General features: G+C 54.5%; 1 protein-coding gene across 1 annotated transcript in view; it reads right to left on the bottom strand.

Moving 5' to 3' along the window:
• The window catches only part of TDRD1 (tudor domain containing 1), a 130,097-nt gene that overhangs the window by 84,708 nt on the left and 19,138 nt on the right, over positions 1-26,251 (bottom strand). Inside the window, exons 6-16 of the mRNA XM_075348125.1 lie at positions 11,435-11,542; positions 9,576-9,761; positions 8,915-9,058; positions 8,654-8,825; positions 8,274-8,363; positions 5,598-5,807; positions 5,243-5,350; positions 2,811-2,981; positions 2,385-2,738; positions 2,201-2,311; positions 1,947-2,117 (exon numbers count right to left, since the gene is read on the bottom strand). Of these exons, the coding sequence (XP_075204240.1) occupies positions 1,947-2,117; positions 2,201-2,311; positions 2,385-2,738; positions 2,811-2,981; positions 5,243-5,350; positions 5,598-5,807; positions 8,274-8,363; positions 8,654-8,825; positions 8,915-9,058; positions 9,576-9,761; positions 11,435-11,542 (1,825 nt within the window). The remainder of the gene's footprint in view (positions 1-1,946; positions 2,118-2,200; positions 2,312-2,384; positions 2,739-2,810; positions 2,982-5,242; positions 5,351-5,597; positions 5,808-8,273; positions 8,364-8,653; positions 8,826-8,914; positions 9,059-9,575; positions 9,762-11,434; positions 11,543-26,251) is intronic.

Consider the following 26,251-nt stretch of genomic DNA (forward strand, 5'->3'; position numbering starts at 1 on the left):
AGAAAAATGGGGTCCGTCTTATACTCCGGTGTTCTCTTACCGGAGGGGGGCAGCAGTGGTGGTGAAGCGGGGTCACAGGAGGCACAGGTTGTGCTGGCAGGCGCGGCAGGTCAGTGGCAGCGGGGTCTATGGTTGCAGGTGCCGTGGCGTCCGCGGTGGCAGGATCCGTGGGGTCCGTGGTGGCGGCCGTGGCGGGTGAGCCGTGCAGCAGGCCGGTGCAGTGAGTGTCCGCGGTCCTGGTTCAGTGGTGGCGGCGACGGCTCAGTGGTGGGAGTGGCGGCGATGGCTCAGTGGTGGGAGCGGCGGCAACTGCTCAGTGGTGGCAGCGGCAGGGACTGCTCAGTGGTGGAGTGTGTCCGCGGTCCCGGTTCAGTGGTGGCAGCAGCGGCGACGGCTCAGTGGTGGGAACGGCGGCGACGGCTCAGTGGTGGAGTGTGTCCGCGGTCCCGATTCAAGTAATGGCGCCCAAAGCGACGCATGCGCAGATGGAGCTCTCATCCAAGGGCTCCATCTGCGCACGCGCTGACTCCCGGAGCAGCGCGTGCGCAGATGGAGCTCTCATCCAAGAGCTCCACCGGCGCCATCATTTGAAAGTGGGACCGCGGACAACTGGTAAGCTGCACAGCCGCCCGCCCCGCATGCACAGAGTGGCAGCCAGCAGGCTGCCCGCCCACCCTGCGTACAAGCCGCCGGGTACCTGTGCTTGCGTGCGGTGGCAGCCGGGTACCCATGGCTGTGTGCGGGCGGCAGCTGGGTGACTGTGTGAGGGCGGCAGCCGGCTGCCGCCCGCACGGGCACCCGACTGCCGCTCGCACACAGCACCCGGCTGCCGCCCGCACACAGCCATGGGTACCCGTCTGCCACCGCATGCAAGCACAGGTACCCGGCTGCCGACCCCACACAGCACCCGCTGCCGCCTGCACACAGCCACGGGTACCCGGCTGCCACTGCACGCAAGTACAGGTACCCGGCCGCTTGCATGCAGCCACAGGCACCCGGCCGCCCGATCGCCTCAGACAGGACCCCCCCCCCGCTACCGCTTTATAAGACGCACCCCCCATTTTCCTCCCAAAATTTGGGGAGGAAAAGTGCGTCTTATAAAGCGAAAAATACGGTAATTCCCTCAGGGAACTTGAAGCGGAGCTGTCTGATGGCTTCTGCTGAGTCCGCGCCGCTCTGTACGGCAGAAATGCTGCTCTCCTGTGAGTGCTGCGCTCAGCCGACGTTCATAGGACAGTGACGGATTATCCTCTGAACCTGCGCTTTCATAACAACCCATTCACACCCCGTGATCAAGTCACAGGGCCGCCGATGGGAGCGTGGAATGGCGCGCACCCCACCGATGCACATCAATTTCCGCGGTCAGAGAGTGATAGCAGGATTTAACTAGTTAACAGGTGCAGGTGGATCCCCCATCTCCCCATGCAGAGATCCACCTGCACCTGTTAACTAGTTAAATGGCGCATGGCGAGCCCACGACTTTCCGTGCTTATGTTGTCTGATTTGATCAGCCAATGAGCACGGAAAGTCGTGGGCTCGCCATGCAATCCCGCATTAAAGGGCCAGACACGAGCTAGGACATACCAGTACGTCATAGGTCGTGAAGGGGTTAAGAGTCTTTTAGGGGGCACATTAACATATGATTTTTGGACTTACCATAAAACCCCTTTGTCCCACTCATGGCTCCAATGTCCTTAATGAGGCGCACCCCCGAGAAACAGCCTTTACTATTACTGACAGCAAGCACAGGTCTTACAGGTCCAGCGCACTCGCTGGATTTCCCGCAGGATCCGGCGCTGCAGCCCCTATGGATGTGTATGACCCGGACAGAACCCTGCACAGGAGCCATTGTTACTCTCTGGGGGTCTCACCATCCCCCTCGTCTGCATTGGGGTCTTCCTAGCGTTAATATGAGAAGCCGTATTGGTGGCGCCGTATACCCTCACCTGATAGGCTGCAGCTGATGGCTTGCATTGGGAGCTGCAGGAAGCTGGAGGGGATCTTGCAGAGTTTGTCCGTGGACACGTCTTCTGTGTTTCCATAGTCCACATACAGGATCTTGGCAGCGTGGCCGTGTCTGTGGTCCTGCACCTGAGCGCGGTACCAGTGCCCGTCACCTATGAGAGGATACATACCATTATCAGGGAGAGAACGTGGCATTTTCGGCGTTCGCCGTGGCGGCTGTGGTTTGCTTCCTTGCCTGTGTAGTACGCGGCACACGTCTCGTCCCTCGCCGGGCGATGTCCCTCCGATGTGTTCTGGGAACAATATTCTCCAAGAGCCTCGTTCAGCCGATTCAGAAGGTGCAAATCTAAAAACCAAGAGGGGCGATCACTACGAGCAATAACCCTGCGACCATAGTGATAAATGGCAGCGATGGGCACCTGTGCGGCGGTGGCAGCAGAAGTCTCCGGGGTTGTGCAGCGTGGACACCAACACTTCCGTCTCTACCCCTGGTGGGAGCTGCGCCCACCTCAGCGGCACGGCACGGTCCCCGCCGGCGGCGGCGGCCTCCTCGGCAGGCGTCTCACAGTCCGCGGCGCTGGGGGCGGCCAGTCTGGCCTTAATGAGATGTTGTGATACTGATAGGTTGGGTGTGACGGACTCGTCGGTCAGCTCGAGGGTTAACACTCCTTCAGAATTGGCCACGATGGAGGCGCTCAAAATCTTATTCACAACGAGGACCCGGAAGGAATCTGTGGCTTCCGAGCTCCACTTTCCGGACACAGATTTCACGCCTGAGAAGGAGACAACGCGGGGTTAACTCCACCGAACAATCATTACGCCATGAAGAAGTCACCGCCACCCACCTGCCAGACAGCACTGCGCCGCCTGGAAAGGGACCGAAAGGAGCTCCGGCGCAATGCAACGCAGGCGGGAAGTCGCCAGCGTCTCTGTATTCCCGAAATCTAAGTATCCGACCAGCACCGATTCAGTCGAGATGTATCGCACCACACTGGCCCGGTACCAGGCATTATCCTCTGCGGGGGGAAAAAGAACGGGTGACTGGAGACACAAAATAACCACAAAGAGCAAGAATACCCCGCACCACACACAGCCACAGCACCACACACAGCCACAGCACCACACACAGCCACAGCACCACACACAGCCACAGCACCACACACAGCCACAGCACCACACACAGCCACAGCACCACACACAGCCACAGCACCACACACAGCCACAGCACCACACAGAGCCACAGCACCACACACAGCCACCGCCGCACCACACTGGCCCGGTACCAGGCATTGTCCTCTGCGGGGGAAAAAAGAACGGGTGACTGGAGACACAAAGTAACCACAAAGAGCAAGAATACCCCGCACCACACACAGCCACAGCACCACACACAGCCACATCACCACACACAGCCACAGCACCACACACAGCCACAGCACCACACACAGCCACAGCACCACACAGAGCCACCGCCGCACCACACAGAGCCACAGCCGCACCACACAGAGCCACAGCCGCACCACACAGAGCCACAGCCGCACCACACAGAGCCACAGCCGCACCACACAGAGCCACAGCCGCACCACACAGAGCCACAGCCGCACCACACACAGCCACAGCCGCACCACACAGAGCCACAGCCGCACCACACAGAGCCACAGCCGCACCACACACAGCCACCGCCGCACCACACACAGCCACCGCCGCACCACACACAGCCACCGCCGCACCACACACAGCCACCGCCGCACCACACACAGCCACCGCCGCACCACACTGGCCCGGTACCAGGCATTGTCCTCTGAGGGGGAAAAAAGAACGGGTGACTGGAGACACAAAGTAAGCACAAAGAGCAAGAATACCCCGCACCACACACAGCCACAGCACCACACACAGCCACAGCACCACACACAGCCACAGCACCACACACAGCCATCGCCGCTCCACACTGGCCCGGTACCAGGCATTGTCCTCTGCGGGAGAGAAAACGGGTGACTGGAGACAAAAGAAACCGCACAGAGCAAGAATACACCGCACCACACACAGCCACCACAGCACCACACACAGCCACAGCACCACACACAGCCACAGCACCACACACAGCCACAGCACTACACACAGCCACCGCTCAGCCCCCTCCCCTGCGTCACAGCCACCGCTCAGCCCCCTCCCCTGCGTCACAGCCACCGCTCAGCCCCCTCCCCTGCGTCACAGCCACCGCTCAGCCCCCTCCCCTGCGTCACAGCCACCGCTCAGCCCCCTCCCCTGCGTCACAGCCACCGCTCAGCCCCCTCCCCTGCGTCACAGCCACCGCTCAGCCCCCTCCCCTGCGTCACAGCCACCGCTCAGCCCCCTCCCCTGCGTCACAGCCACCGCTCAGCCCCCTCCCCTGCGTCACAGCCACCGCTCAGCCCCCTCCCCTGCGTCACAGCCACCGCTCAGCCCCCTCCCCTGCGTCACAGCCACCGCTCAGCCCCCTCCCCTGCGTCACAGCCACCGCTCAGCCCCCTCCCCTGCGTCACACACACATGGACGTCTGTATTTTGCACATCTGTGATATTGTCGCTTTTTGAAGGACGAGTTGTAATTTTAACGCCGTTCACTAGAAAACAATGGGCTAAAAAGCTGGAAAAAAACACGAAATTCCTTCATTGTTTCTGGTTTTCCTTTTTACAGCGTAGACTATGGAGTAAAACCGACCTGAATACAGGATTCTCCCGGTCAGTGCGACAGTGGCTACACCTTTAATGTCTCATTTTGGAACTTAGAAATTGAGCAGCGATTTACACTTTTTTTTATTTGCCATCTCGCAATTATGTCGCTGGGATGGCGGCTGTGGATAACGGAGGAGCCCGGCACACTCTTCAGATCCATGACTGCTGTTAGTGCCCACCCTGAGCAGACACCAGAGCGGAGCCCGCGCCCTGCACCCAATACTGGAGGCCACACACACAGCGGGGGCCGGTGTATGGAGCGGGGGGGGCTATCCAGGGTGGATCAAAGAGGTTTCAAAAACGTTGACCTTGACGACCTTTCCCAATATCAGATGTAATGTCTGACTCCATGACACCCCCTTTCCCGGCTGATTGATGGGTGGGGGCGTTCTCTGGAGCACCGTGTCCCCTCATTGCACTCCAGGCTCCGTACATCTTATAGGGTTGTGCCGGGGCCTGCGGTTCAGGTTCTGCAGCCGAGTTATAGAAATGTGCCACTCAGGGGTGCAGGAAAGCTGGGTCCAAAAGCCCATGAAGAGGATTAACTGATAAAAGCCACGACTTACCGGAGAACTGCGCGGCACAAATCTCCCCGGGAGCCGGAGAGAACTGCGGAGACGGGAGAGACGTGCTGTAGCAATGGCGCATCTTCTCCATAACCTCCTCCAGTTGTTCTGAAAATAAAAGACTGGCAAATACAGCAGCGATCGGACCCCGGACACCGCGCCGGGACGGACACCGCGCCGGGACGGACACCGCGCCGGGACGGACACCGCGCCGGGACGGACACCGCGCCGGGACGGACACCGCGCCGGGACGGACACCGCGCCGGGACGGACACCGCGCCGGGACGGACACCGCGCCGGGACGGACACCGCGCCGGGACAGATACAGCGCCGCAGGGGAGAGACATGGACTCACTTGCATTTTGCACCTTCTGACAGAAGAACATCCCGGGGTCGTGGATGACTGTGACAAGAATCTCAAATCTGTCTCCCACCGCGAGGGAGGAGGACAAGAGTTCTGGTTTGTGAGCGGCACCATCTTGGCAGTCGTTCTGGGGCATCAGCTCCGGCATCTGTGTCGCATCCATCAGCTCCAGCATCTGGGTCTGTTCCATCAGCTCCGGAACTATGGAAGGAGATCCACTACATGAGACCATGATTTCTGAACACAGAGAAACAAATAATAAAACTGTATCTGGAGCGCACCGTGCCGGGGGCCTGTGTGGCCGGCAAAAGTGGATGGTGCGTCTCAGACTGGAGCGTGATAACATGTGAGCGTCAGCAACGTTAGGAAAAATTATGAACCACGCGCAGCACTTAGGAGCGCAGCGTCACAAGCGTTCATCACAGACTGGAGCGAGATCAGAAGTGAGCACCAGCAACGACAGCGTCAGGAAAAATAACGAACCATGCACTGGATGCATCGATGCAACCACCGCAGGTCCTCGATGCAGCCACCGCAGGTCCTCGATGCAGCCACCGCAGGTCCTCGATGCAACCACCGCAGGTCCTCGATGCAACCACCGCAGGTCCTCGATGCAACCACCGCAGGTCCTCGATGCAACCACCGCAGGTCCTCGATGCAACCACCGCAGGTCCTCGATGCAACCACCGCAGGTCCTCGATGCATCCACCGCAGGTCCTCAATGCATCCACCGCAGGTCCTCGATGCATCCACCGCAGGTCCTCGATGCATCCACTGCAGGTACTCAATGCATCCACTGCAGGTCCTCGATGCAACCACCGCAGGTCCTCGATGCAACCACCGCAGGTCCTCGTGCTCCACTGATCTGCGCCCCAGGTTCCTCTGCCGGCCGGAAGCAATCGGTACCACCGGATGTTGAGTGTGTCTGTGCCATCTGATGTGTATGAGTGTTGGTTGGAAGCAGGGAGGACTGCTGTGGAGCATACCTGCTGGGAGTGCCCATCAAAGATTGCAGGAGGACCTGGGAGCCACGCAGACCTCCGGGGTCTGGTAAGTATGATTTCTCCTGCTCTAGAGGCTGGAAATAACCAACTAATAAACCTCTACTGATTAATAAATACTTTATGACTGACGGCTACTGACAAACTTTACAGAAACTTCTCGGCTGCATTAAACACTTGTTCTGCTGTCACTGGCGCCCTCTAGAGGTGCTCCCTGCACATAGCAGTACACAGGAATACGCGGCACTGAACTTATCCTACAAGTCCGTATCACCTATATATGAAGATCCCAGTGCAGTGATGGCCGCAGCTGGAGGAATCCGGACCCCGGTGTGAGGCGCAGTGCACTCTGGGGTCTGGGTTACTGTACTGAATAAAGGCTGAATTAATTTTGGGGTCTTGTCTGGAGTCTGAAGGTTTGGATTCATTTTAGGGTCTGTAATAATTTGGGGGTTCAGATTATTTCAGTGATCAATAATCGGTTTGTAAATGAAGTTTGGGATCAGAATCTTATGAGAAAGGAATCGGAGCCAGTCTGCGGGGGCTGATCCCCTCCAGCAGTTATGTAGCAGGGGCTGAACCCCTCCAACAGTTATGTAGCAGGGGCTGATCCCCTCCAGCAGTTATGTAGCAGGGGCTGATCCCCTCCAGCAGTTATGTAGCGGGGGCTGATCCCCTCCAGCAGTTATGTAGCGGGGGCTGATCCCCTCCAGCAGTTATGTAGCGGGGGCTGATCCCCTCCAGCAGTTAAGTAGCAGGGGGCTGATCACCTCCAGCAGTTATGTAGCGGGGGCTGATCACCTCCAGCAGTTATGTAGCAGGGGCTGATCACCTCCAGCAGTTATGTAGCGGGGGCTGATCACCTCCAGCGGTTATGTAGCGGGGGCTGATCCCCTCCAGCGGTTATGTAGCGGGGGCTGATCCCCTCCAGCGGTTATGTAGCGGGGGCTGATCACCTCCAGCAGTTATGTAGCGGGGGCTGATCACCTCCAGCGGTTATGTAGCAGGGGGCTGATCACCTCCAGCAGTTATGTAGCGGGGGCTGATCACCTCCAGTAGTTATGTAGCGGGGGCTGATCCCCTCCAACAGTTATGTAGCAGGGGCTGATCCCCTCCAACAGTTATGTAGCAGGGGCTGATCACCTTCAGCAGTTATGTAGCAGGGGCTGATCACCTCCAGCAGTTATGTAGCGGGGGCTGATCCCCTCCAGCAGTTATGTAGCAGGGGCTCATCACCTCCAGCAGTTATGTAGCAGGGGCTGATCACCTCCAGCAGTTATGTAGCGGGGGCTGATCACCTCCAGCAGTTATGTAGCGGGGGCTGATCCCCTCCAGCAGTTATGTAGCAGGGGCTGATCCCCTTCAGCAGTTATGTAGCAGGGGCTGATCCCCTCCAGCAGTTATGTAGGTCTATGATTAGCGGGGGCTGATCCCCTCCAGCAGTTATGTAGCGGGGGCTGATCACCTCCAGCAGTTATGTAGCGGGGGCTGATCACCTCCAGCAGTTATGTAGCGGGGGCTGATCACCTCCAGCAGTTATGTAGCGGGGGCTGATCACCTCCAGCAGTTATGTAGCGGGGGCTGATCACCTCCAGCGGTCATGTAGCGGGGGCTGATCACCTCCAGCAGTTATGTAGGTCTACCATTAGCGGGTCTGACATCCCACCTTTCTCAGGATCCCCGCCTTTTTCGTGGTCTGTGGTCAGTGGTGGGAACGAATAACCCTTCTCAATCATTATTTTATGTACTTCTTCCCCTGTAAAAAAAAAAAAAAAGACATAACAATGGGTAAATTGACAGCCCTGGGGGAGACCTATAAGCTGCGGACCACCACGGGGCACGCCAGCCGGGACCTGCAGGGTAACACCACACATGTCTCCAAGACATTATCTGTAGGGAGAGGGTGAAGGAACGCATTACCGATGTCGCACATGTTTTGGTCGAGATGCAAACATTCACGAACAAGGAGAGATCGAGATTCTATTACACTGAATAACATCAGACTAGACAATGGGCGTCGCGGCCTCCGAGAAGAATCGTACGCACCTGAATCCGGTGACGAAACGTGCACCGAGTAATGCGGGAGTTCCCCGAGGACGACGGCGGTGACCCGGACCAACAGCTTATGCCCCACCAGGAGGCGCTTCACGTCCACCAGGCACTCCGGGGTCCAGCCGAAAGGGGGAGCGGCGACGTGCGCCAAGGAACAATGCAAAGCCTGAAGAGAGAGAAGGAAAGGCGTTTATAACAGACGAGTCTCATAACAGCCCCTTACCGAGGTCACATCTACCCCCGCAATAAACTCACACAAGGGGGCAGCAGCTCCACGTCCCGGTGCATGGGCTGCACGCTGTCCAGCGAGAGGGTCTCTGTATTTCCATAGTCCAGATACAAGACCTGCGCTGTCCTCATGGTGGTCTCCACATTGTACATCAGCGCTCTGTACCATTGCTGAGGGAAAATACACATATAAAGAAGGGAATAGCTGCCATTTCTCCGTGGCTGTATGGTCCACGCCAGAGCCCCAGACTGAGGACGATGCCACATCCATGTTTGTAGTGTGGACCTATAAAGGTGGTCTAAGCTATATGTTAAACTCCCTGTTTAGCTTCAAAGCCAAAGTAGCTTTTCGGTATAATTAGGTGTCTTCCAATACACGAGTTCAGTTAATGATGCTGGCTCAAGGAGAACATGTCTTATATATTCATTGTCTGATACATTGATATATCGGCACTGGATATAGCTAATACGGCACCGTCTCTGGATATCACAAACGAAGACTCCATTAACAGTCTTCACCCAAATTCCTCCCTTGACAGACCGTGATGGAGGGACTGGCCGGCGGTGTCCTGAGCAGGACGGCCTCCGTCTTATCTAAGGCTGCGGGGTCACCACAGGAGACCTGCGGCCAGTCCATCCATCACAGTCCACGTCAGTGATATCGCCCCCTCCGGTGTCGGCAGCTCACCTGGTCCTGATGGTACTTGGCCACGCAGACTTCCCCCGGCTCAGGCGTGTAGCCTTTCTTCATGGTACTGGGGTCCGAATAAAGATTTTGCAGGGAACTTGACACTTTCATCAGATTATTCATTGATTTAGCATCAAAGGCTTTCACAAAGAAATTACTGGGGCTTGAGAACTCCACCACGTAACCCTGGAAGAATAATCACATAGACATAACGAGCAAGTGCAAACCGCAGAAATCACCGGCACATAGGAACAAGAGCGGGGGTAACACAACTGGACCCCAATCATCAGCGGATTAACGATCATGCAGCAATAATGTCTCCGATCGCGGCTTTTGTTCGCGCTTTGTTCAATATTTTATTTGTAGCTAAAACCGTAAAACGATTAATGAACAAAGATAGAAAAACAAAATAAACATCAAACTCGTGGTTTAATTTCTAACTCCTTTAACCAATCTGTAGATGGGTGGGGGTCGGGGTCCGGGACCCTCACTGAGCATTCAAAGGACCCCAGGGGACTGCACGGCTCCCGCCTGAACGAGGACAACGGATTCACTACAAAGCCGGAACGTTTAGTCTGATTTTTTGGGGGGGTTTCGCTATTATGGACGTGGTTTTTGGTAATGCAGATATTTCATCATTTGCGGCTTTTGCAAATCTCATCGCATTTTTGTACAATCAAACTTCAGGACTAAAAATGTATTATTTGCTCATCTAAAGAGTAAAGTGCGACATTTTACAGATTTTATTTGGGTTTTTAATTTACGATGTTCACTATACAGTAAAGCTGAACGGGCCGTGTGATCCTCCGGGTCAGGACGAGATCATACACACCAAACATCTGCATGTGTTTAAGTGGTGAAAAAAATAAAAGGAAATTTGTATATATAAAAATAATAATAAAAAATATTATTTTTTATTATTATTATATTAATAATAATAATAATAATAATAATAAATACAATTTTCCTTGTGCCCCCATGTTCTGAGCCCCGTACCATTTCCAGTTTTCGGGGGCTGAGGGAAGGGTTACTTTTTGCATCCTGAGCGGACGTTTTTACTGATACCATTTTGGGGTAGATGTGATGATGGTTTTGATCACTTTTTACCGCGGCAGCCCAAAAATAATAGTAATAAAATAAAAAATAACAGGCATTCTGGTATTTCTGTTATTCTCTCATCATATTGTTTACCAAGCGGATTAATTTATTTTATATTTTCATAGATCGGACTTTATTAAATGCAGCAATTACAAATGTATACTTTTTTTGTTTTATTTTCAATGTGGCAAAAGGGAGTGATGTCAAATGGTTTTTCATATTTTTTTTATATCATTTTTTTTTTCTGCATTTACGAGTTTCCTTAGAGGACCTGAAGCTTCAATCGTCCAATCACTTGTGTTATACATAGCAGTGCATCAGCATTGCTGTGTATAGTGAAAATCACTATCTCCTATGAACACTGGCTAAACGCCGACTATCACAGGAGAGCTGTAGTGACAAGCATGCGGGGGTCTTCTGCAGACCCCCAGCTGTAATGGTAACCCATCAGTGACCAGTGATCACATCAAAGATTACCAGCAGCAGTTAACAAGTTAACAGTACGGGTGGGGTGGAGCAGGTAAAGTAACATGATGGGTGAATAATTCAGCCATCAGCGGGCGGGATAGAAGGGGCTCGGCATGTGAGCATCAAAGGCAGGAAGCCAGCACATGATGTAACTGTACGTCACATGTCAGTAAGGGGTTAAATGGATCCACCGCTGCAACGATCTCCGGCGGCTGCTGCATGGCGCTGATTCTCATCAGTAAAGGCGGCGGTTGTGACCTTCAGCGCTTCATGCACCCTCCTGTAGACATTACCTGCAGCTCCGTCCCTTCGCTCAGCGCCTCCTTCTGTAAGTCACAAAGCAGAATCTTCCTGTCAGTCGCCTCTTCATGTTGGTGGTCAGCAGTTTGTGCCGCTGCGGTCTGGGGGTGATAGAATACATACAATGTGAGATGGTGAGCCTAACACCGTACCTCCAAGATAAGGCGGACTACACGTAACATGCCGGTGGTCCCGGCAGCGAGGTCACTGGGGTCCTGATCTCTTGGTGGTCACCACTGACCCCTGTGACCTCTGCAGCAAATATCGAGTTTCGTATTGCACAGCTGAGGCCGGTGATTGGCTGCAGCGGTCACGTTTCCACCATTAGTCCCTCTGGGCACTTTTTATAAGGATTACAAAAAACCCCTTGAAATCCATGGTACCACGCAGCGTTCAGGCCGCACTCTCTGCAAACGCAGTCTAAATGCACCCCAGCATCTGCTACCATTATTACAGATTTTTGGCATTTTACTTTGGTGCAAACTTTTTTTTTTATGCATTTTTTTCATGTTTTTCGTGTTCGCCATATAAATCTATAGAGGAAAAGAAGGGAATTTTGTTTACTTACCGTAAATTCCTTTTCTTCTAGCTCTAATTGGGAGACCCAGACAATTGGGTTGTATAGGCTATGCCTCCGGAGGCCGCACAAAGTATTACACTCAAAAGTGTTAAGCCCCTCCCCTTCTGCCTATACACCCCCCGTGCTCCCACGGGCTCCTCAGTTTTGGTGCAAAAGCAAGAAGGAGGAAAAAGAATTATAAACTGGTTTAAAGTAACTTCAATCCGAAGGAATATCGGAGAACTGAAACCATTCAACATGAACAACATGTGTACACAAAAAAACAGGGGCGGGCGCTGGGTCTCCCAATTAGAGCTAGAAGAAAAGGAATTTACGGTAAGTAAACAAAATTCCCTTCTTCTTTGTCGCTCTATTGGGAGACCCAGACAATTGGGACGTCCAAAAGCAGTCCCTGGGTGGGTAAAATAATACCTCGTAAGAGAGCCGTAAAACGGCCCTTTCCTACAGGTGGGCAACCGCCGCCTGAAGGACTCGTCTACCTAGGCTGGCATCCGCCGAAGCATAGGTATGCACCTGATAGTGTTTCGTGAAAGTGTGCAGGCTCGACCAGGTAGCCACCTGACACACCTGCTGAGCCGCAGCCTGGTGCCTCAAAGCCCAGGACGCGCCCCCGGCTCTGGTAGAATGGGCCCTCAGCCCTGATGGAACCGGAAGCCCAGCCGAACGGTAAGCTTCGATAATTGGCTCCTTGATCCACCGAGCCAGGGTTGATTTGGAAACCTGTGACCCTTTACGCTGGCCAGCGACAAGGACAAAGAGTGCATCCGAGCGGCGCAGGGGCGCCGTACGAGAAATGTAGAGTCTGAGTGCTCTCACCAAATCTAACAAGTGCAAATGCTTTTCACATTGGTGAACTGGATGAGGATAAAAAGAAGGTAAGGAGATATCCTGATTGAGATGAAAGGAGGATACCACCTTAGGGAGAAAATCCGGAACCGGACGTAGAACCACCTTGTCCTGGTGAAACACCAGGAAAGGGGCTTTGCACGACAATGCTGCTAGCTCAGACACTCTCCGAAGAGAAGTGACTGCTACTAGAAAAAACCACTTTCTGCGAAAGTTGTGAGAGGGAAATATCTCTCATTGGCTCGAACGGTGGTTTCTGAAGAACCATCAGCACCCTGTTTAGATCCCAGGGTTCTAACGGCCGCTTGTAAGGCGGAACGATGTGACAAACCCCCTGCAGGAACGTGCGTACCTGTGGAAGTCTGGCTAGGCGCTTCTGGAAAAACACAGAGAGCGCTGAGACTTGTCCCTTAAGGGAGCCGAGCGACAAACCCTTTTCCAGTCCAGATTGAAAGAAGGACAGAAAAGTGGGCAAGGCAAAAGGCCAGGGAGAAAAGAAGGGAATTTTGTTACTTACCGTAAATTCCTTTTCTTCTAGCTCCTATTGGGAGACCCAGACGATTGGGTGTATAGTACTGCCTCCGGAGGCCACACAAAGCATTACACTAAAAAGTGTAAGGCCCCTCCCCTTCTGGCTATACACCCCCCGTGGGATCACTGGCTCACCAGTTTTAGTGCAAAAGCAAGAAGGAGGAAAGCCAATAACTGGTTTAAACAAATTCACTCCGAAGTAACATCGGAGAACTGAAAACCATTCAACATGACCAACATGTGTACCCGAAAAACAACCAAAAATCCCGAAGGACAACAGGGCGGGTGCTGGGTCTCCCAATAGGAGCTAGAAGAAAAGGAATTTACGGTAAGTAACAAAATTCCCTTCTTCTTCGGCGCTCCATTGGGAGACCCAGACGATTGGGACGTCCAAAAGCTGTCCCTGGGTGGGTAAAGAAATACCTCATGTTAGAGCTGCAAAGACAGCCCTCCCCTACGGGCCTGCAGGACTCTTCTACCTAGGCTGGCGTCCGCCGAAGCATAGGTATGCACCTGATAATGTTTGGTGAAAGTGTGCAGACTCGACCAGGTAGCTGCCTGGCACACCTGTTGAGCCGTAGCCTGGTGTCGTAATGCCCAGGACGCACCCACGGCTCTGGTAGAATGGGCCTTCAGCCCTGATGGAACCGGAAGCCCAGCAGAACGGTAGGCTTCAAGAATTGGTTCTTTGATCCATCGAGCCAGGGTGGCTTTGGAAGCCTGCGACCCTTTGCGCTTACCAGCGACAAGGACAAAGAGTGCATCCGAGCGGCGCAGGGGCGCCGTGCGGGAAATGTAGATTCTGAGTGCTCTCACCAGATCCAACAAATGTTAATCCTTTTCATACCGATGAACTGCATGCGGATAAAAGGAAGGCAAGGAGATATCCTGATTAAGATGAAAAGAGGATACCACCGTAGGGAGAAACTCCTGAATGGGGCGCAGCACTACCTTGTCCTGGTGGAACACCAGGAAAGGAGCTTTGGATGACAGCGCTGCTAGTTCAGACACTCTCCGAAGAGACGTGACCGCTACCAGAAATGCCACTTTCTGTGAGAGTCGAGAAAGTGACACATCCCTCAGAGGCTCGAAGGGCGGCTTCTGGAGAGCAACAAGGACCTTGTTTAGATCCCACGGATCTAACGGCCGCCTGTACGGAGGTACGATACGACAAACCCCCTGCAGGAACGTGCGCACCTGAGAAAGTCGTGCTAGACGCTTCTGAAAAAACACGGATAGTGCCGAGACTTGCCCTTTAAGGGAGCCGAGCGACAAGCCCTTTTCCAACCCAGATTGCAGGAAGGAAAGAACGACAGGTAACGCGAATGGCCAGGGGGATACTCCTTGTGCAGAGCACCAGGATAAGAAAATCTTCCACGTTCTGTGGTAGATCTTAGCAGAAGTGGACTTCCTAGCCTGTCTCATGGTGGCCACGACCCCTTGGGGTACTCCTGAAGACGCTAGGATCCAGGACTCAATGGCCACACAGTCAGGTTCAGGGCCGCAGAATTCCGATGGAAAAACGGCCCTTGGGACAGTAAGTCTGGACGGTCTGGTAGTGCCCACGGTTGGCCGACCGTGAGATGCCACAGATCCGGGTACCACGACCTCCTCGGCCAGTCTGGGGCGACGAGTATGACGCGGCCGCAATCGGATCTGATCTTGCGTAACACTCTGGGCAAGAGTGCCAGAGGTGGAAACACATAAGGGAGCCAGAACTGCGACCAATCTTGCACTAAGGCGTCTGCCGCCAGAGCTCTTTGATCGCGAGACCGCGCTATGAAGGTCGGGACCTTGTTGTTGTGCCGAGACGCCATTAGGTCGACGTCCGGCACCCCCCAGCGGCGGCAGATTTCCTGAAACACGTCCGGGTGAAGGGACCATTCCCCTGCGTCCATGCCCTGGCGACTGAGGAAGTCTGCTTCCCAGTTTTCTACGCCCGGGATGTGAACTGCTGATATGGTGGATGCTCTTTCCTCCACCCACATCAGAATCCGCCTGACTTCCTGGAAGGCTTGCCGACTGCGTGTTCCGCCTTGGTGGTTGATGTATGCCACCGCTGTGGAGTTGTCCGACTGAATTCGGATCTGCTTTCCTTCCAGCCACTGCTGGAAGGCTAATAGGGCAAGATACACTGCCCTGATTTCCAGAACATTGATCTGAAGGGTGGACTCCTGCTGAGTCCACGTCCCTTGAGCCCTGTGGTGGAGAAAAACTGCTCCCCACCCTGACAGACTCGCGTCTGTCGTGACCACTGCCCAGGATGGGGGCAGGAATGATCTTCCCTGTGATAATGAGGTGGGAAGAAGCCACCATTGCAGAGAGTCCTTGGCCGTCTGAGAAAGGGAGACTTTCCTGTCTAGGGAAGTTGTCTTCCCGTCCCATTGGCGGAGAATGTCCCCTTGAAGTGGGCGCAGATGAAACTGCGCGAACGGGACTGCCTCCATTGCTGCCACCATTTTCCCTAGGAAGTGCATGAGGCGCCTTAAGGGGTGCGACTGACCCTGAAGGAGAGACTGCACCCCTGTCTGTAGTGACCGCTGCTTGTCCAGCGGAAGCTTCACTATCGCTGAGAGAGTATGAAACTCCACGCCAAGATACGTTAGTGATCGAGTCGGTGCCAGGTTTGACTTTGAAAAGTTGATGATCCACCCGAAAGTCTGGACAGTCTCCAGCGCAACATTCAGGCTGTGTTGGCATGCCTCTTGAGAGGGTGCTTTGACAAGTAGATCGTCTAAATAAGGGATCACCGAATGTCCCTGAGAATGCAAGACTGCTACCACTGCCGCCATGACCTTGGTGAAAACCCGTGGGGCTGTCGCCAGACCAAATGGCAGAGCTACGAACTGGAGATGGTCGTCTCCTATCACGAAACGTAGAAAACGTTGGTGCTCTGTAGCAATCGGCACGTGGAGATAAGCATCTTTGATGTCTATTGATGCTAGGAAATCTCCTTGAGACAGTGAGGCAATGACGGAGCGGAGGGATTCCATCCGGAACCGCCTGGCGTTCACATGCTTGTTGAGCAGCTTTAGGTCCAGAACAGGACGAAACGAGCCGTCCTTTTTTGGAACCACAAAGAGATTGGAGTAAAAACCTTGCCCTTGTTCCTGCTGAGGAACAGGGATCACCACTCCTTCTGCTTTTAGTGAGCACACCGCCTGCAGAAGGGCATCTGCTCGGTCGGGATGTGGGGAGGTTCTGAAGAACCGAGGCGGAGGACGAGAACTGAACTCTATCCTGTACCCGTGAGACAAAATGTCTGTTACCCACCGGTCTTTGACCTGTGGCAGCCAAATGTCGCAAAAGCGGGAGAGCCTGCCACCGACCGAGGATGCGGAGGGATGAGGCCGAAAGTCATGAGGCAGCCGCCTTGGAAGCGGTTCCTCCGGTTGCTTTCTTGGGGCGTGAGTGAGCCCGCCAGGAATCTGAGCTCCTTTGCTCCTTCTGAGTCCCTTTGGACGAGGAGAATTGGGTCTTGCCGGAGCCTCGAAAGGACCGAAACCTCGACTGCCACTTCCTCTGTTGAGGTTTGCTTGATCTGGGCTGGGGTAAGGAGGAGTCTTTACCCTTGGATTGTTTAATGATTTCAGCCAATTGTTCACCAAACAGTCTGTCTACAGATAGTGGCAAGCTGGTTAAACATTTTTTGGAAGCAGAATCCGCTTTCCATTCCTTTAACCACAAGGCTCTGCGCAAAACCACAGAGTTGGCAGACGCCATTGAGGTACGGCTTGTAGAGTCCAGGACAGCGTTGATAGCGTAAGTCGCAAACGCAGACATTTGCGAGGTTAGGGACGCTACTCGCGGCACTGCTGGACGTATGATAGAGTCCACCTGTGCCAGGCCAGCTGAAATAGCTTGGAGTGCCCACACGGCCGCGAATGCTGGAGCAAACGACGCGCCGATAGCTTCATAGACAGACTTTAACCAAAGGTCCATCTGTCTGTCATTGGCATCTTTAAGTGAAGCCCCATCCTCCACTGCAACTATGGATCTAGCCGCAAGCCTGGAGATTGGGGGGTCCACCTTTGGACACTGGGTCCAGCGTTTGACCACGTCAGGGGGAAAGGGATAACGTGTATCCTTAAGACGTTTGGAGAAGCGCTTGTCTGGGTAAGCATGGTGTTTCTGGACTGATTCTCTGAAGTCAGCGTGGTCCAGAAAAGTACTCAGTTTACGCTTGGGATACCTGAAATGGAACTTCTCCTGCTGTGCAGCTGCCTCCTCTGCTGAAGGGGCTGGGGGAGAAATATCCAACAGTCTATTGATGGCCGCTATAAGGTCATTTACCATGGCGTCACCATCAGGGGCATCCAGATTGAGAGCGGTTTCAGGATTAGACTCCTGATCACCCTCCTCTGTCTCATCATGTAGAGACTCTTCTCGCTGAGACCCTGATCCGCGTGATGACGTGGGGGGTCTCTCCCAGCGAGCACGCTTAGGCTGCCTGGGACTGTCATCTGAATCAGAGCCGTCAGGCTGAGATGCCTGGGACCCCCTTGAATCACGGATTAACTCCAACTGAGGGGGACCGGGGAACGTTGCCGCAGCAGTGTCCATGGTCTGAGTAACTGGCCTGGCCTGCAAGGTCTCTAGTATCTTTGTCATAGTGACAGACATCTTGTCAGCAAAAACTGCAAACTCTGTCCCCGTCACCGGGACAGGGTTCACCGGCGACTCTGCCTGGGCCACTACCACCATAGACTCCGGCTGACGAAGTGGCACAGGGACCGAACATTGCACACAATGGGGGTCATTGTAACCTGCCGGTAGATCAGCCCCACAAGCGGCACAAGCAGCGCTTACAGCCTGTGTCTTGGCACCCTTGCGTTTTGCGGGTGACATGTTGTCGTCTCCTCAGAGCAAGATAGGGTATACAGCCAAGAAGCGACCTTACAGTGCAATATATATATACATATATATATGGTATAGAGAAAAAAGGTACACCAAAATAACACTGTGGCACTAGTGGGGCCAGCACTAAAGTGCTGCTTACCGCCCGCTTAACGTGGGTGTGTGGTCGCCAGAAATCCCTTGTCTGGGTCTCCCAGAGCCTGTGTCCGTTCTCCAGCCAGACTGCATGTAGGAATGGCTGCCGGCGTCCTATGGAGAGGGGCGGGCCCTGGGCGTGTGCAGACAAAGAGCGGGAAACCTGCGTCCCCCTGTGCTCAGTGAGAGGGCTGGAGCATGTAAATAAGGCTCCAGCCCTCGGCGCTGATTAATCGTACAGCGTCTCTCCCTTGCCCTGATTGACAGGGTGGGGGCGGGAACGAAGCGGAGCTAGGCCGCAGAAGCCGGGGACTAAATTTATAAGCGACGCCGTCGTAAAAGCACGGTCGGCGCTAAGTCCCCGGCGCACTACAAGTCGCAGCCGCGCCGCCGCTCCAGGGGCGGCCGGCGCGGCAGTCCCCAACACATAAAGTCACTCAGAAAAACTGTAGTGACTGTAACCCCAGCGCACCGCGCTACTGTCCCCGGCGCACTAGCACACCCAGCAAGTCTGGAATGTGCGCGGCCTGTTTGGGACACAGAGTACCTGAATGTCGCAGGGCCTTGTCCCTGAACGGTACCCAGCTCCGTATCCAGCAGGTTCCATGGGTCTGTGGATGGAGCCCGGCCTCAGGGCTTGGGGGCCGGTAAGATCCCACTTCCTCAGAGCCCCTCAGGGGGATGGGGAAGGAAAAACAGCATGTGGGCTCCAGCCTCCGTACCCACAATGGGTACCTCAACCTTAACAAACACCGCCGACATAAAGTGGGGTGAGAAGGGAGCATGCTGGGGGCCCTAGTATGGGCCCTCTTTTCTTCCATCCGACATAGTCAGCAGCTGCTGCTGACTAAACAGTGGAGCTATGCGTGGATGTCTGACCTCCTTCGCACAAAGCAGAAAACTGGTGAGCCAGTGATCCCACTGGGGGTGTATAGCCAGAAGGGGAGGGGCCTTACACTTTTTAGTGTAATGCTTTGTGTGGCCTCCGGAGGCAGTACTATACACCCAATCGTCTGGGTCTCCCAATGGAGTGACGAAGAAAACCCTGAGCAGAGCACCACGACAGGAAAATTTTCCACGTCCTGTGGTAGATCTTGGCGGACGTTGGTTTCCTAGCCTGTCTCATAGTGGCAAAGACGTCTTGAGATAACCCTGAAGACGCTAGGGTCCAGGACTCAATGGCCACACAGTCAGGTTGAGGGCCGCAGAATTCAGATGGAAAAAACGGCCCTCGAGATAGCAAGTCTGTTTGGTCTGGTAGTGTCCACGGTCGGCCGACCGTGAGATGCCACAGATCCGGGAACCACGACCTCCTCGGCCAGTCTGGGGCGACGAGTATGACGCGGCCGCAATCGGATCTGATCTTGCGTAACACTCTGGGCAAGAGTGCCAGAGGTGGAAACACATAAGGGAGCCGGAACTGCGACCAATCTTGCACTAAGGCGTCTGCCGCCAGAGCTCTTTGATCGCGAGACCGCGCTATGAAGGTCGGGACCTTGTTGTTGTGCCGAGACGCCATTAGGTCGACGTCCGGCACCCCCCAGCGGCGGCAGATTTCCTGAAACACGTCCGGGTGAAGGGACCATTCCCCTGCGTCCATGCCCTGGCGACTGAGGAAGTCTGCTTCCCAGTTTTCTACGCCCGGGATGTGAACTGCTGATATGGTGGATGCTCTTTCCTCCACCCACATCAGAATCCGCCTGACTTCCTGGAAGGCTTGCCGACTGCGTGTCCCTCCTTGGTGGTTGATGTATGCCACCGCTGTGGAGTTGTCCGACTGAATTCGGATCTGCTTTCCTTCCAGCCACTGCTGGAAGGCTAATAGGGCAAGATACACTGCCCTGATTTCCAGAACATTGATCTGAAGGGTGGACTCCTGCTGAGTCCACGTCCCTTGAGCCCTGTGGTGGAGAAAAACTGCTCCCCACCCTGACAGACTCGCGTCTGTCGTGACCACTGCCCAGGATGGGGGCAGGAATGATCTTCCCTGCGTTAATGAGGTGGGAAGAAGCCACCATTGCAGAGAGTCCTTGGCCGTCTGAGAAAGGGAGACTTTCCTGTCTAGGGAAGTTGTCTTCCCGTCCCATTGGCGGAGAATGTCCCATTGAAGTGGGCGCAGATGAAACTGCGCGAACGGGACTGCCTCCATTGCTGCCACCATCTTCCCTAGGAAGTGCATGAGGCGCCTTAAGGGGTGCGACTGACCCTGAAGGAGAGACTGCACCCCTGTCTGTAGTGACCGCTGCTTGTTCAGCGGAAGCTTCACTATCGCTGAGAGAGTATGAAACTCCATGCCAAGATACGTTAGTGATTGAGTCGGTGCCAGGTTTGACTTTGAAAAGTTGATGATCCACCCGAAAGTCTGGAGAGTCTCCAGCGCAACATTCAGGCTGTGTTGGCATGCCTCTTGAGAGGGTGCCTTGACAAGTAGATCGTCTAAGTAAGGGATCACCGAATGTCCCTGAGAATGCAAGACTGCTACCACTGCCGCCATGACCTTGGTGAAAACCCGTGGGGCTGTCGCCAGACCAAATGGCAGAGCTACGAACTGGAGATGGTCGTCTCCTATCACGAAACGTAGAAAACGTTGGTGCTCTGTAGCAATCGGCACGTGGAGATAAGCATCTTTGATGTCTATTGATGCAAGGAAATCTCCTTGAGACATTGAAGCAATGACGGAGCGGAGGGATTCCATCCGGAACCGCCTGGCGTTCACATGCTTGTTGAGCAGCTTTAGGTCCAGAACAGGACGAAACGAGCCGTCCTTTTTTGGAACCACAAAGAGATTGGAGTAAAAACCTTGCCCTTGTTCCTGCTGAGGAACAGGGATCACCACTCCTTCTGCTTTTAGTGAGCACACCGCCTGCAGAAGGGCATCTGCTCGGTCGGGATGTGGGGAGGTTCTGAAGAACCGAGGCGGAGGACGAGAACTGAACTCTATCCTGTACCCGTGAGACAAAATGTCTGTTACCCACCGGTCTTTGACCTGTGGCAGCCAAATGTCGCAAAAGCGGGAGAGCCTGCCACCGACCGAGGATGCGTAGGGATGAGGCCGAAAGTCATGAGGCAGCCGCCTTGGAAGCGGTTCCTCCGGTTGCTTTCTTGGGGCGTGAGTGAGCCCGCCAGGAATCTGAGCTCCTTTGCTCCTTCTGAGTCCCTTTGGACGAGGAGAATTGGGTCTTGCCGGAGCCTCGAAAGGACCGAAACCTCGACTGCCACTTCCTCTGTTGAGGTTTGCTTGATCTGGGCTGGGGTAAGGAGGAGTCTTTACCCTTGGATTGTTTAATGATTTCAGCCAATTGTTCACCAAACAGTCTATCTACAGATAGCGGCAAGCTGGTTAAACATTTTTTGGAAGCAGAATCCGCTTTCCATTCCTTTAACCACAAGGCTCTGCGCAAAACCACAGAGTTGGCCGACGCTATTGAGGTACGGCTTGTAGAGTCCAGGACAGCGTTGATAGCGTAAGTCGCAAACGCAGACATTTGCGAGGTTAGGGACGCTACTCGCGGCACTGCTGGACGTATGATAGAGTCCACCTGTGCCAGGCCAGCTGAAATAGCTTGGAGTGCCCACACGGCCGCGAATGCTGGAGCAGACGACGCGCCGATAGCTTCATAGACAGACTTTAACCAAAGGTCCATTTGTCTGTCATTGGCATCTTTAAGTGAAGCCCCATCCTCCACTGCAACTATGGATCTAGCCGCAAGCCTGGAGATTGGGGGGTCCACCTTTGGACACTGGGTCCAGCGTTTGACCACGTCAGGGGGAAAGGGATAACGTGTATCCTTAAGACGTTTGGAGAAACGCTTGTCTGGGTAAGCATGGTGTTTCTGGACTGATTCTCTGAAGTCAGCGTGGTCCAGAAAAGTACTCAGTTTACGCTTGGGATACAGGAAATGGAACTTCTCCTGCTGTGCTGCTGCCTCCTCTGCAGAAGGGGCAGGGGGAGAAATTTCCAATAGACTATTGATGGCCGCTATAAGGTCATTTACCATAGCGTCACCATCAGGAGTATCCAGATTGAGAGCGGTTTCAGGATTAGACTCCTGATCACCCTCCTCTGTCTCATCATGTAGAGACTCTTCTCGCTGAGACCCTGATCCGCGTGATGACGTGGAGGGTCTCTCCCAGCGAGCACGCTTAGGCTGCCTGGGACTGTCATCTGAATCAGAGCCGTCAGGCTGAGATGCCTGGGACCCCCTTGAATCACGGATTAACTCCAAATGAGGGGGACCGGGGAACGTTGCCGCAGCAGTGTCCATGGACTGAGTAACTGGCCTGGCCTGCAAGGTCTCTAGTATCTTTGTCATAGTGACAGACATTTTGTCAGCAAAAACTGCAAACTCTGTCCCCGTCACCGGGACAGGGTTCACCGGCGACTCTGCCTGGGCCACTACCACCATAGACTCCGGCTGACGAAGTGGCACAGGGACCGAACATTGCACACAATGGGGGTCATTGTAACCTGCCGGTAGATCAGCCCCACAAGCGGCACAAGCAGCGCTTACAGCCTGTGTCTTGGCACCCTTGCGTTTTGCGGATGACATGTTGTCGTCTCCTCAGAGCAAGATAGGGTATACAGCCAAGAAGCGACCTTACAGTGCAATATATATATACATATATATATGGTATAGAGAAAAAAAAATACACCAAAATAACACTGTGGCACTAGTGGGGCCAGCACTAAAGTGCTGCTTACCGCCCGCTTAACGCGGGTGTGTGGTCGCCAGAAATCCCTTGTCTGGGTCTCCCAGAGCCTGTGTCCGTTCTCCAGCCAGACTGCATGTAGGAATGGCTGCCGGCGTCCTATGGAGAGGGGCGGGCCCTGGGCGTGTGCAGACGAAGAGCGGGAAACCTGCGTCCCCCTGTGCTCAGTGAGAGGGCTGGAGCATGTAAATAAGGCTCCAGCCCTCGGCGCTGATTAATCGTACAGCGTCTCTCCCTTGCCCTGATTGACAGGGTGGGGGCGGGAACGAAGCGGAGCTAGGCCGCAGAAGCCGGGGACTAAATTTATAAGCGACGCCGTCGTAAAAGCACGGTCGGCGCTAAGTCCCCGGCGCACTACAAGTCGCAGCCGCGCCGCCGCTCCAGGGGCGGCCGGCGCGGCAGTCCCCAACACATAAAGTCACTCAGAAAAACTGTAGTGACTGTAACCCCAGCGCGCAGCGCTACTGTCCCCGGCGCACTAGCACACCCAGCAAGTCTGGAATGTGCGCGGCCTGTTTGGGACACAGAGTACCTGAATGTCGCAGGGCCTTGTCCCTGAACGGTACCCAGCTCCGTATCCAGCAGGTTCCATGGGTCTGTGGATGGAGCCCGGCCTCAGGGCTTGGGGGCCGGTAAGATCCCACTTCCTCAGAGCCCCTCAGGGGGATGGGGAAGGAAAACAGCATGTGGGCTCCAGCCTCCGTACCCACAATGGGTACCTCAACCTTAACAAACACCGCCGACATAAAGTGGGGTGAGAAGGGAGCATGCTGGGGGCCCTAGTATGGGCCCTCTTTTCTTCCATCCGACATAGTCAGCAGCTGCTGCTGACTAAACAGTGGAGCTATGCGTGGATGTCTGACCTCCTTCGCACAAAGCAGAAAACTGGTGAGCCAGTGATCCCACTGGGGGTGTATAGCCAGAAGGGGAGGGGCCTTACACTTTTGAGTGTAATGCTTTGTGTGGCCTCCGGAGGCAGTACTATACACCCAATCGTCTGGGTCTCCCAATGGAGCGCCGAAGAAATATATACTATAAACAAATAATGTATCAGTACACTACAGCACCATGAGGCTAGCACCACAGGTGCTGCTTACCATCCGCCTAAAGCGGTTATGAGGCCACCAGAGACCGTGTCTGGGTCTCTCAGGGTTTGTCCCTCTCTGCAGCGTCGTAGGAGCTGACAGAAAATGGCTGCGGCGTCCTGACGAGAGGAGGGAGCCGTGGGCGTAGCCGAGGTGCTCACACTGTGCACAGTGAGGGGGGTGGAGTATGGAAATCATATTCCAGCCCTCAGTGCTGCTCTTCCGTGCAGCGTCCCGCCCTTCCCCTGCCTGTCAGGGCTGAGGGCGGGAGAAAGGGAAACTAGGCCGCAAGCCAAGCCGGGGACTCGAGTATAAGCGTGGCCGCCGTAAAAGCGCGGCCAACGCCGAAGTCCCCGGCGAACTACAAGTCCCAGCCGCGCCGCAGTTTCCTATGGCAGCGGCGGTTAGCGCGGTAGCCCCTACATATAAACACACTCAGCGACGCTGAGTGTGTAATGGCACAGTTTAACCCGGTCCCCCGGTGCACTAGCACACCCAGCAAAGCTGAGGTGTTGTCGTGCGCGGTCCCCACAGGGATACAGAGTACCTTCACGTAGCAGGGCCATGTCCCTGAACGGTACCCGGCTCCTATCCAGCAGGCTCCACAGGAGTTGTGGATGAAGCACGGTCTCAGTGCCTGGAGACCGATAGGATCCCACTTCACCCAGAGCCCTGAGGGGGATGGGGAAGGAAAGCAGCATGTGGGCTCCAGCCTCCGTACCCGCAATGGATACCTCAACCTTAACAACACCGCCGACAAGACTGGGGTGAGAAGGGAGCATGCTGGGGGCCCTATATGGGCCCACTTTTCTTCCAACCGACATAGTCAGCAGCTGCTGCTGACTAATCTGTGGAGCTGTGCTGTGCGTGTCTGACCTCCTTCGCACAAAGCAAAAAACTGAGGAGCCCGTGGGAGCACGGGGGGTGTATAGGCAGAAGGGGAGGGGCTTAACACTTTTGAGTGTAATACTTTGTGCGGCCTCCGGAGGCATAGCCTATACACCCAATTGTCTGGATCTCCCAATAGAGCGACAAAGAAAAGAAGGGAATTTTGTTTACTTACCGTAAATTCCTTTTCTTCTAGCTCCAATTGGGAGACCCAGACAATTGGGTGTATAGGCTATGCCTCCGGAGGCCGCACAAAGTATTACACTCAAAAGTGTTAAGCCCCTCCCCTTCTGGCTATACACCCCCCCGTGGGAGCACGGGTCCCTCAGTTTTAGTGCAAAAGCAAGAAGGAGGAAAGCCAATAACTGTTTCAAAAACAAATTCAATCCGATAAACAATATCGGAGAACGTAACTTATCAACATGAACAACATGTGCACCCGAAAAACAAATACCCTAAGAAAAAACAGGGCGGGTGCTGGGTCTCCCAATTGGAGCTAGAAGAAAAGGAATTTACGGTAAGTAAACAAAATTCCCTTCTTCTTTTTCGCTCCTAATTGGGAGACCCAGACAATTGGGACGTCCAAAAGCAGTCCCTGGGTGGGTAAAAGAATACCTCGTGATCGGGCTGTCAGGCAGCCCTTTCTTACAGGTGGGCCACCGCCGCCTGAAGGACTTGTCTACCTAGGCTGGCATCCGCCGAAGCGTAGGTATGCACCTGATAATGCTTGGTAAAAGTGTGCAGACTCGACCAGGTAGCCGCCTGGCACACCTGCTGAGCCGTAGCCTGATGCCGTAATGCCCAGGACGCACCCACGGCTCTGGTAGAATGGGCCTTCAGTCCAGAAGGAGTCGGAAGCCCAGCAGAACGGTAGGCGTGAAGAATTGGTTCCTTGATCCACCGCGCAAGGGTGGATTTGGAAGCTTGCGACCCTTTATGCTGACCAGCGACCAGGATAAAGAGTGCATCCGAACGGCGCAGAGGCGCCGTGCGGGAAATGTAGATCCTGAGTGCTCTCACCAGGTCCAACAGATGCAAACCCTTTTCAAATTGGTGAACTGGATGCGGACACAAAGATGGTAAAGTGATATCCTGATTGAGATGAAAGGAAGATACCACCTTGGGAAGAAACTCTGGAATTGGACGCAGTACTACCTTGTCTTGGTGAAACACCAGGA

Source organism: Anomaloglossus baeobatrachus, chromosome 5 (assembly GCF_048569485.1).
Source record: "Anomaloglossus baeobatrachus isolate aAnoBae1 chromosome 5, aAnoBae1.hap1, whole genome shotgun sequence".
NCBI lineage: Eukaryota > Metazoa > Chordata > Amphibia > Anura > Aromobatidae > Anomaloglossus > Anomaloglossus baeobatrachus.